The 10,977-nt window shown below is 39.7% G+C and overlaps 1 protein-coding gene across 1 annotated transcript; it reads left to right on the top strand.

Annotated features, from left to right (window-relative positions):
• Positions 1–4,360: 4,360 nt before the first annotated feature.
• Znf572 (zinc finger protein 572) lies at positions 4,361–10,381 on the top strand. Its single transcript, XM_003467378.5, has 3 exons — positions 4,361–4,546; positions 6,363–6,476; positions 7,401–10,381. Exons 2-3 carry the CDS (start codon positions 6,398–6,400, stop codon positions 8,891–8,893), a joined length of 1,572 nt encoding a protein of 523 aa, XP_003467426.2. The 5' UTR covers positions 4,361–4,546; positions 6,363–6,397; the 3' UTR covers positions 8,894–10,381.
• The last annotated feature ends 596 nt before the right edge of the window (positions 10,382–10,977 follow it).

Genomic DNA, 10,977 nt, shown 5'->3' with positions numbered 1-10,977 from the left:
ACCGGCCTGGCCAACAGTGGTAAAGTTGATTATAGCAGTCTTTCAGCTTATCTTTTAAAGTTACTGGATATTATGGGTCTCTCTAATTTTTATATAATAGAGAAATTTGAAATAGTGAAAAACATGTTAATTTTTAGAATTCATTCTCCTTCATAGAGATAAGCGATGTGTTAGCTCCTGGGAACAGACTTGTACAGGTTCTTAATTGACTTATCCAGAATGGAAGCATTTCAGCCTTTTGGATTTACACCAATCTTGTTTGTTTGCTTTTTAGAATAAAGCGCTTGTATTTATAGTCTCCATATGTTGAAGAAATTATCTATATGATGTTTGTAGGCCAGGCTGGCCTAGACTTCACAGCATCCCTTTACCTCAGCCTCGTGAATGTTGGCTTTACAAGCATGCATCACCACATCAGGTGAAAACCATATCTTTTTTCTCCATTTAACAGTTGATGGGCTTTTGAGTTGTTTCCAAGGTTTAGTTATTACAAATTGTGCTTGTATATACATGAGTGTTCATGTATCACTGTGGTATGATGATTTTAATTCTTTCAGGAAGATACCAAGAAGAGGACTAGCTGGGTCAAATGCATCTTCCATTCCTAGTTTTTTTGAGGAATTTCCACACTGATTTCCATAGTGGTTTCACCAGTCTGCATTCCTACCAACACTAGAGAAGGGTTCCTTTTTCCCCACATCCATGCCAGCATTTGTTATTGGTTGATTTCTTGATAACAGCTGTTTTTTCTGGAGTAAGATGGAATCTTAGCATTGATTTAATTTGCACTTCTCAAATGACCCGTGATGTTGAACATTTTCTCATATATTTGCTATTTCTACTCCTTCATCTCAGAAGTGTGTATGGGTCTTTAAATTGGGGGGGGAGGTTTCAGGTATTTTGAGTTCTTTATATATTCTAGATATTAGTCCTTTGTCTGAGGTATAGCAGGAAACATATTTTCCTACTCTGTAGGTGGTCTTTTTCACTCCATTGGTGATTTCTTTTGCTTACAAATGCTTTTTAATAAGATGAAATCCCAGTTGTTAATTCTTTGTAATAGTTCCTGTGCAATCAGGGTTTTATTCATGAAGTCTTTACCTACATCTGTGTCTTCAAGACTTCTACCTATTTTCTCTTCTAGTAGATTTAGTGTTTTCTTGATATTTAGATTTTTTATCCTTCTTTACTTTAGTGTGTAGTGAAAGATATGAGTCTAATTTTAAGTGTTTGGCATGTGGAAAGTCAATTTTTCCAGCACTATTTATTAAAGAGTTTATCTTTCTTTCAATGAAAATGTTTGGCCCCTTTGCCAAAGATAAGGTGACAGTGTTTGGAGCTGTTTCTGCATGCTCTAATTTGTTCCACTGATCTCCAAGTCTGTTTTCTTGTTTGTTTGTTTGTTTTTTACCAGTGCTATGCTATTCTTATCACAGTAGTTTTGTTCTATAATTTCAAATCAGAGATTGTGAAGCCTTGTGCCTTGTGTTTGATGTCAAGGATTTTTTTTTTTTTTTTGCTATCCTAGGTCTCTTCTGGATTCAAATGAATTTTAGAAATTTTTTCTCTAATGCTTTAAGGTATGGTACAGGTATTTTGATTGGGACTGAATTAAATTTGTATAACAATTTTGGTAGTATGGCCATTTTTACTATGATGGTCCTTCCACCCCAAAAGCAAGGAATAGTTTTCCATTTTCTGATGTCTAATTTGATCTTTGGAATAACGTAGTTTTCAATGTCGATATCTTTCACTTCCTTTGTTAGACTGACTCTTAAGCATTTCATTTTTTTCAGTGTTATTATGAATGGCTCAGTTTCCCTAATTTCTTTCCCCAGTGAGTTTATTATTTGTACACAGGAAGAAACCTTATAAATGCACTAAACATAAGAGAACTGTCAATAGTTGTCAGATAGTTCACACAGGAGAAAAACTTTACTGGTGTAGTGAATGTGGGAAAGTCTTCTCTTTCAGGTCACGGCTAATCATCCACCCGGAAGTCCACACAGGAGGGAAACCCCTGGGTACAGCGAGTGTGGGAAAGTGCATAGTTGGAAATCTTAGCTCATCTTACACCAAAAAGTCACCCAAGAGTGAAGCCCAACGAATGCAGCAAATATGGGAACAAAGCCTTTTGTTTTAAGTCCCCATTTACTGTACATCAGAGAAGTTGTACAGGAGTGAAACCACGTAAGTAGTTTGAGCGTGGCAAGGCCTATAAAGCAAGTCCTATCTCCTGGTTCACGTCAGCATGCACAAGGAGAGAAGCCCTGTCAATGCAGTGAGAAAGCCTTCAACATGAAGACAAGTTCATTGTACATCAAAGAGTCCACACAAAAAAGGTCTCCTGTCAGTTCCGCAAGCGTGGGAAGTCTCTGGGAGGAAGAAGCACCTCTCTGCTCATCTGCAGCCCCATGTGAGAGAGGAGTTCTAGGGATGCAGGGAGTGCACGCAGGCTTTCAGCAGCAAGTCCTTCCTCGTTATCACAGAAGGCTGCCAGCAGGAGAGCTACCCTGGGAGTGCTGCTAGTGTGAGCAAGCCTGCTATGGAAAGTCCAGCTGATCATCCACAGAGAACTCAGTGAGACGGCATGTGTGAAAAAGCCTACTCCAGAAAGGCATTCCTTCAAATTCACCAGAAAACTCATTCAGAAGAGAAAACATTTAAATTCAGTGAGTATGGGAAAGGCTTCACTCTGACGTTTCATCAGTGAACACCCGAGAGTTCACATGGGAGAGAAGCCCCAGAAATGATCTGAGCGTGCGAAGTTCTACTGCTGGAATTCAGCGTTTCACATAAATGCACAGGGGGAGGTCTGAGTGAAAAAGTGTTAGAGGCGTCCTCACAGAAGTTGATACGCCAAGGCCCTGGAGGCTAGTGCAGACAGAGTTACGGGTAGGAAATCCTAAAATCTGACCCACACCAAGTAAGTCAAATGGCAGAGAGCTGTCATTTGGAATTTCAGCAGCTGGTCACACAAACCTTTGTAAAGACAATGAAGGAATGAGGAGTAGTATGTCCATGAGTGTGGTATGCGTGGAGGATTTGGAACATCCATACTGAGGACACTTGTCAGTTTAATAAATCAGGGAAGCATTTTTCCATAGAAGATGTGTTTTGTGGAAAGCTACATTCCAGATTTGTTTTTATAAAATAGTGTGAAGAAAATTCTCAGGTGAGAGGTTGGGGCACCATTATAATGTGGAAACACAATCATGAGATGGTTAAACTTACGATATTTCCTGATCATAAGAGGTCTCTGACCAAGTGCTGTTCTGCTGTCAGCTGACCCCTGACAGGGTCCACAGCCCAGCTGCAGATGAGCACAGGTTAGAGTAACTGTCTGTCCCTGAAGGCGCCCTGGGCTGATTTGTGCTCATTCAGTAAAGGCCTTCTCTGGGGAACATTCCTATATTATGGTAATGCCCTTAACCACACTCATTCAGTAAAGGTCCTTTCTCTGGAACATTCCTATATTACGACAATGTCCCTAACTATACTCATTCTGTAAGAGCCTCCTTCTTTGTTTCCTGGAATGTTTCTATTGTTTCAAGACTAGACTGTCTGTCAATATATGATTCTGTGAATGTAACCAATCATTGTAAGGTTTGGTCACTTACTTTGTACTTTCTAATTCTATACAGACTAAACTCCTTCCTGATTCAGGGCAGTTTCTTGGGAGAAATTATCCTTGCAACAGTCCACTGAGGTGAAATCCAACAGTCTGGTGTAAAGATTAAATGTTGTCTTCTTATCTCCTTGGTGCAAAGAGTTTCTTTTGGTTTGCTTTGGTTTGAGTTGGTTTGGCATGGGAAATCTCCCGAAACAAGACCAGCTGATTTCTCCAAAGTGGTCTATAAAGTCTTTGCTGGTTTGTTTTGTTTTAAAATGTAAGTAAAGTAAATAGAACCACAAGGAACTTACTGTGAAAGTTAAGACATATTTTGTGTGACTTTTCATAGTTCACACTGAATACAATTCTTTAAATTTTGGTATTTTATTTTTTAACATACAGTAACTTGTTACATATATTAGATAGTTTGCAGTACATCTCCCAGTAGTCTCCAAATTAAATGCTACATATAAAAATATTAAATTTATTTTCATTTTAATGATGATGATGATAAATGTGGTGCTACTCTTACAGCAAATAAAAATATAAGCTTCGAATAGACCCCTGTCTTAAGAAGGCTAAGAAACGTGACAACGAGAATCTCTGTGGTGAGAATCACGGTACGAGAAAGCAAACCACCAGCAATTTCGTCTGGAAACGGCTCTTCAAGGGTTAAGACCAACAAGAGTTGACCACCACCGTTTCCTAGAGAGGGCCCCCGCAAAGCCGGCGCGGGAAGATGAGGTAACTTCTGGTCCCTGTCTTCCGGGTTTGAGAGTTCAAGCCTCTGAGCTGGTGCGATGAGGCTGCAGCGTCTCCTCCCTCCCCGAAGCCGAGGCTGTTAAGGCTGCCGAGCTCCTTGTGTGCCGGGTCCCAGACATCTAGCTCTTCCTGCGGGCTGCGGGTAGCAGGAGAAAAGCGCCCAACTGTGGGGTGAGTCCGGGGACGTCGGGGGGGGGGGGTGAGGTGCTGGCCCAGCGTGTCTCCTCCTGGGCAGGGACAAGCGGCTCCTGCAGCGTCCTCCGCCGGGCACCCACTGCCCAGCTGCGGATAGTGCGGCTCCTCCTGCAGGCTTTCTTCTTCAAAACACGACCCATCCCGATCACCTCCTGGCCAGGCAGGGGTGAAAACAGCCCTGTCTGTGGAGGCAACTCTGCGGGACACACTTACTTTAGTACTCTTGGTGGAGTGAATTTGCTCCCGTTTGGCAAAGTCAGTATCCTGAGGGATCCTTCACGATCAAGTTTAATAAAATAGTGTTTTAGGGAGAATGATGAAACGGGAGTCTATTACCACGAATCTTTTTAAAAAAACATTTTGATGGAGACAAGTTACTTAGCAAAACATGACTTTACGTTTAAAAAATGTTTATTTTAAAGATTCAAGTGCATTTTCACTGGAACCCTAGAGATGCGTTCATTTGTACTACTTTCGCCTTTATAACGAACCTCTAGTTACTAAGTGTGTTTGCAGAGTGCCAGCCACTGTGATGTGAAGTTTGAGAATTTCATTCTGATGTTAATACATTTGCCGTTGGAGATTATGTCCAGTGCTGCTTCCTGTTCTAGTTTATTGTACTAGGTGGTGTAAATATCTGCATCAAGCTTGGATTTCAATCCTGCTTACCATTTTGTGGTTGTTTAAACTTAAGAGTTTCTCACTGCCTTTTAAGCTATTTACCTATAAAGTTATTTATAATGTTTTTACAGATAAAACAATCAGGATTACACATGTACATTATGCTCTAGGTGAGACTTATATGAGAAATATGTGCAAGACATTTTAGGATAAAGGTGATATTGGTTTTGTTTTTTATATGGATTCTACTGTGTCTTTTTAACCTTTTATTTTTGCCCGTTATGTTTTTCAATCCTGAAATAAATGCCAAGTCTATACGTAACTGCTTGTCAATGCTAGATCAGAGTTTCTAGTTCTTTAAAGTAGATCAGGAATTGCAGTTGGCTCCAAAAGATAAAGTATAGGCTGAAATGTGTGCTGTGATCGTGATAGAAACTTAAAGGAAAAAGTTCCTCATTTGACCGTTTTATTTAGGGATTATTGACAGTATTGACAGTCCTGTTTTGTCTTAAGTTCTTATTGCTCTTTTATTCACCTTTAAGTTTTTTTTGAAATGGACTGCGAAGATTTCTCTTTCTTTTTTAATTGGTACCAAGGATCGAACTAACAACCTGCCTGCTTGCAAGGCAGGCGCTTAAGCGCTGAGCTAAATCCCCAGCCCTTTTTTTTTAATCGAAAGATTGAATTGTTTTCTCTTCTTTAGCTTCTTTTGACTGCATATTGATTTCTTTTCTCTCTCTGTCTCTGTCTCTGTCTCTCTCGTTTTTTGGTACTGGGGATGGAACTCATGACCTTGTGCTTGCCAAGCAGTCCTTTATGCTGCTGAGCTAAATCGCCAACCTTGCATATTGATTTCTTGAAAGTGTTTCTAAGTTGTAAGTGGACAGTGAGTATTTGTATACATTCTATCTTTGAAGCTTGGTCCTTAGGCCTTTCCTGTGAAGAGACTTCCAATGAATAGTAATTTTATGTACTTAAAAATTTTATTTTCTTAGATAAGTCACATTATTTGGGTATAGTATAAGATTTTTAGAGAAGGACCATGTTTCATGTTTTCATTATGTTCTGTAGAATATTCTGTGTCTAAAATTGTTACGTTGCAGTGGTTGGAGAGGAGAAGGGATAAACTTAACAAAGGCCTCCAGACACAACCCTTGCTTTCCTTCTACAGGGTTTAGGATCCTAAAGCTGGCTGTGATCATTGTGATGGAGCAAGGAAAAGAACTATTGGACTCAGATTCTAAGGGAATCATGAAGAGGGAGAGTTTGAAAAGCCCCTTTACAGGTAAGGGCTCAGGAAGATGATCTCCCTCCTTAGGAAATTTGTTATGAGATGTGCTAGAAAGTATGGAGAAAACCCAGGATATTAGAATGAGATAAACCTTAATTTGATTCTGTGACACAAGCTGCTGATTCTTTTACCATGAATTTTCTCACCTAGAATTTAAAAAATGACTATGTCATCACAGTGTTTTAGGATTAATGAGAATCACATGCAAAGCTACTGTTCTTAACAAATAGTGGCTATTGTTAGCCTTATATTTGCTTATATTTTAACTAAGCTGTTGAGTTCTTCACTTCAGATGAGATTGTGCTTTATCCCTACTTAGGTCCCCTTTTGCTTGTGTGTCTTACGGGATGATGTTGAGTGTATTTGTTTTTAGATTGATATTCTCCTTGGCAATTGCTAACAATGGTTCAGATATTTCAGATATTAACACCAATTGTTAATAAAGATAATAAATTTCACCTGCTTCTGGTGAACACATACAAAACCCAAAATACAAATAATTTAAAGAGGAAAACAAATGATAAGAAATAGGGAGGCAGACATTGTGGAGTGGGAAGGGGTCCCAGGGATGGGGGGAGACAGGTGGAGGGGAAGCAAAGTAGAAGTAAGGATTAAGACATGATATAAAAAGAACAGGTTAAAAAAAGAAGTAAAACTCGTTTTAAACACTTTTATACAGAATAATTCATAAGGGGCTGGGGATTTAGCTCAGCGGCATAAGCGCCTGCCTTGCAAGCAGGCAGTCGTGAGTTTGATCCCCGGTACCAATAAAAAGGAAAAAGACCAAAAACAAACAAAAAAAAAACCAGAATAATTCATAAGAGTTTATGTTGTTACTGTATCTCTTCCACTGCAATTTGGAATTTTCTTTTCTGGCAGATTAGGGGCTATGTTTAGAGTATTTGTTTGTTCTTGCAGGAGATGAAAGTAAGAATAATTTTGGAACTGTTCAACACTGTAATCCTAAGGCAGATAAGCTTAAAGAGAGAGCTTCAAAATGGTCTAAAAGATATAGCCCACAAAATTCTAAGCATGAGGATGCAGAAGAAATACTATCGACATTGTCCCAAGAAGATGAAATTTTGGCTCAGAATTCCTCTGAGAATGATGGCAAGTCAGAGATTTGGGGAAATTCTACAGGGAAAGAGGAGGAGAAGCCCAATTATGGGGTAGGGGACCCGGGAGAACATGCCTATGCTTCTGTCCAGCAGGGAGATAAACCCTACAAATGTTCCCAGTGTTGGAAACGCTTCAGAAATAGTTCTCATTTGCGTACACATCAGAGGACCCACTCAGGAGAAAAGCCTTATAAATGCTCTGAGTGTGGGAAATGCTTTTGTAACAGTTCACACCTGATTCAGCATCTGAGAACACACACGGGGGAAAGGCCTTACCAGTGTGGCGAATGTGAGAAAAGCTTCAGCAATACCTCCCATCTTATTATTCATGAGAGAACACACACAGGAGAGAAACCCTATAAATGTCCTGAGTGTGGGAAGAGTTTCAGTAGCAGTTCTCACCTTATTCAGCATCATAGGTCACATACAGGGGAAAAACCATACGAGTGTCCTGTCTGTGGAAAAGGCTTCAGCTATAGCTATGTTCTGATAGAACATCAGAGGACGCACACTGGAGAAAAGCCCTATGAATGTCCGGACTGTGGGAGCAGTTTTAGTCAGAGTTCCACCCTGATTCGCCACCAGCGGACGCATACAGGTGAGAAACCCTACAAATGCCTGGAATGTGGGAGAAGCTTTGGTTATAATTCAACTCTACTAAAACATCAAAGAATCCATACAGGAGAAAAGTCCTATCACTGTCCAGACTGTGGGAAGAATTTTAGTCGAAGTTCAAATCTTATAACATACCAGGAAACACACACAGGAGAAGAATCCTGTGGAGGTTCTGGAAATGGAGAATGTATACATCAGAACTGCATTGTGATAGAGGAGTGCAGAGGAGAGAAGCCATATAAATGCTGTGAATGTGGGAAGAGTTTTGGCCTTAGCACCCATCTCATTAGACATCAGAGAACACATACAGGAGAAAAGCCGTACAGATGTTCTGTTTGCTGGAAGACTTTCAGTCAGAGCTCTGCCCTGGTGATTCACCGGAGGATCCACACAGGAGAGAAACCTTATAAATGTCCTGACTGTGGCGAGTGCTTCAGTCAGAGCTTTAACCTTAGCAGGCACCGGAGGATCCACAGAGGAGAAAAGCCTTACAAATGTGCTGACTGTGAGAAATGCTATACCAGAAGTGCCTACCTCATGCAGCATCGGAAAGTCCACGTAGAAAAGTCTTTTGAGTCTTCTAAAACGGGAGGTTTTCCTGCTGAACTGATTTGGAAAAGCTGTTCAGGGCAAATGGCCCCCATCCCTTCATTTTCAGTCTCAAATCTGCCTTCCTGAGTCCTAGAGCCTGCTAAATTTATTTTCCCTTACTGAACTGTTGCAGATAGGACCCATCAAACATCTGTGATCATCTGTGGGCTAACGTTTTATTTGGCGTGTTTGCTGAAACATCTGCAGAGTCAGCCTCTCAGGCTACCAGGTTGTCAGGTCTGTCCAGTGAGAGGCACTGCCAATGATGATGATAAAGGAGAATTTCTTTTGAAACTTAGGAATAGCCTCAAAGAAAAATGTAGAGTAACCCCTGGGAGCAAGCAGATGGCCATGTGGAGACTCACAATTAGGAGAGCCAGTGGATTGCCTTACTTTTTCTTCCCTCATTGAGGCAGGCTCATTTCTGGCCAGAGCCCAGTGTCTTTGCCCAGTGAAATGTTTTGTTTTGTTTTGTTTTGTTTTTTTAAGCAAATACTGTGATTTTGTGTCTGTTTTATTGAATCTTAGGAAAAATTATTTTGTAAATGCATTTTTATTTGCTGAAAATTAATGTTGTAACATCTAAACCCGTACTCTCTATTATTGTAGCCTTTAGCCATATTTGCCTATTTAAAGCTTAATAGCTTTAAATTAATATTTAATGAAATTTAAAATACAGTTCCTAAGTTGCACTAGCGGCTTATGAAATACTCAGTAGCCTTATATGATTACTGGCTACTGTATTGGATATCATCATAGGAAGTTCTTTCCAAACCATCATTCTTAACAGACTACGAGTAGGAATGTGCTTTGCTGTTTTTGTTCTACAAAAAAAATCGCAATTAAATAGAAATGAAGTTGAATTTTAAAGTACTAGGAGAAGATTGGACATTTTAGTTGTTGTCTGTTTATGTTACACCAGTGGTCTTACCTAGTGATGATCTCATTGTCTTGAGCGAAGCCGGAATAATAGGTAGAGTCCTACGTTTGATTCTTCAGTTTTTTGATGAAATCTTTCCCTAAGTTTTCTTTTTACGTAAGGCCTGGTGATTTCAGGAGCGGGGTTATTTTTCTAATAACCCACTCATTCTGAGCCAATGTCCAAGAACAGTTTACTTTTGGACAGCAAGATTCATTAGCTGTCCAAATGTAGTTTTCCTCTATTTTGATGTGTTTTGGTTATGGATCTGCTGACACCTCATTGTCTGTTCTAGGGGAGAGATGCTTTGGAAAGGGTTAGGATATTCCATTTTTCCCTTCTGGGACCAAGGGTGTGTGTATAGAAAGATCAGGACTTTGAGTTGTCCAGGATTTCATCTGGGTGGTGGGTTCAAAAAGCTGTGTATTTCTACCTTTGTATGCTATGAAGAATATGTGGAGATAGATATTAGGAATTTGGGGCCAGACAGAAACAATTGTGGCTGCTGCACAGTGTGACTGTTGGTAAATAAATCAATTTGCATGAGGATCATTTACTTCATGGTTGTGGCACACTTGATACTGGTGAGCCGATTGTGTCTTTTGTATTGCTACAAGATTTTAAAATAAAACTAAAAAAAACTGCTTAAGAAGTAATTGGGGGTGATTTTCTTCTGTCACACAAAGGGAATGCATTTTGGGGCATCTTTGGCTTTTGTGCAGCTGTCATCTGTGTGTCTACCTTTTTATGTTATGTGGTAAATTTCCAAGTTCTCCTAAATTATAATCTCAGGACAAGTTTCAACAGTATTGTGGTTTTTTGTTTTTTTTTAACCACAGACAACTAAGTGTTGAGTTAACATTTGATAATCATTGATTTGCCTTTGAGGCTGAAATTCTATTGCAAGGCAGCCACTATGAGATAGTAATAAACCATCAATGAAATGATCTATGGCATGTAACCACAGAGTCTCAGTGTCTTTATCTGTAAAGTGAAGATAATGGCTATCTTCCAAGGTTACTGTGAATTTAGTAAATGTTTGCAAAGCTTCTAGCACAATGTTTAAAATATAAGAGGTTCTCAGTGGTAATGGTGTTAAGTGAAACAAATTTTAAAATGTCCTCCATATGGCTTAAGCATAAAAGCAGCAATACAGCTCTGTCTTGGTTACTTTTCTTATTAGTGACACAAAACACCCAACACCAAGTTAAAGGAGAAAGGTTTATGTAGTTTGTAGAGGTTTCAGTCCATA

Source organism: Cavia porcellus, unplaced genomic scaffold, assembly GCF_034190915.1.
Source record: "Cavia porcellus strain 051 isolate PalLab524CR breed Dunkin Hartley unplaced genomic scaffold, mCavPor4.1 scaffold_19, whole genome shotgun sequence".
Lineage (NCBI taxonomy): Eukaryota > Metazoa > Chordata > Mammalia > Rodentia > Caviidae > Cavia > Cavia porcellus.
Note: the sequence above shows the minus strand (reverse complement) of the source record. Positions and strands in the feature narration are given on the sequence as shown.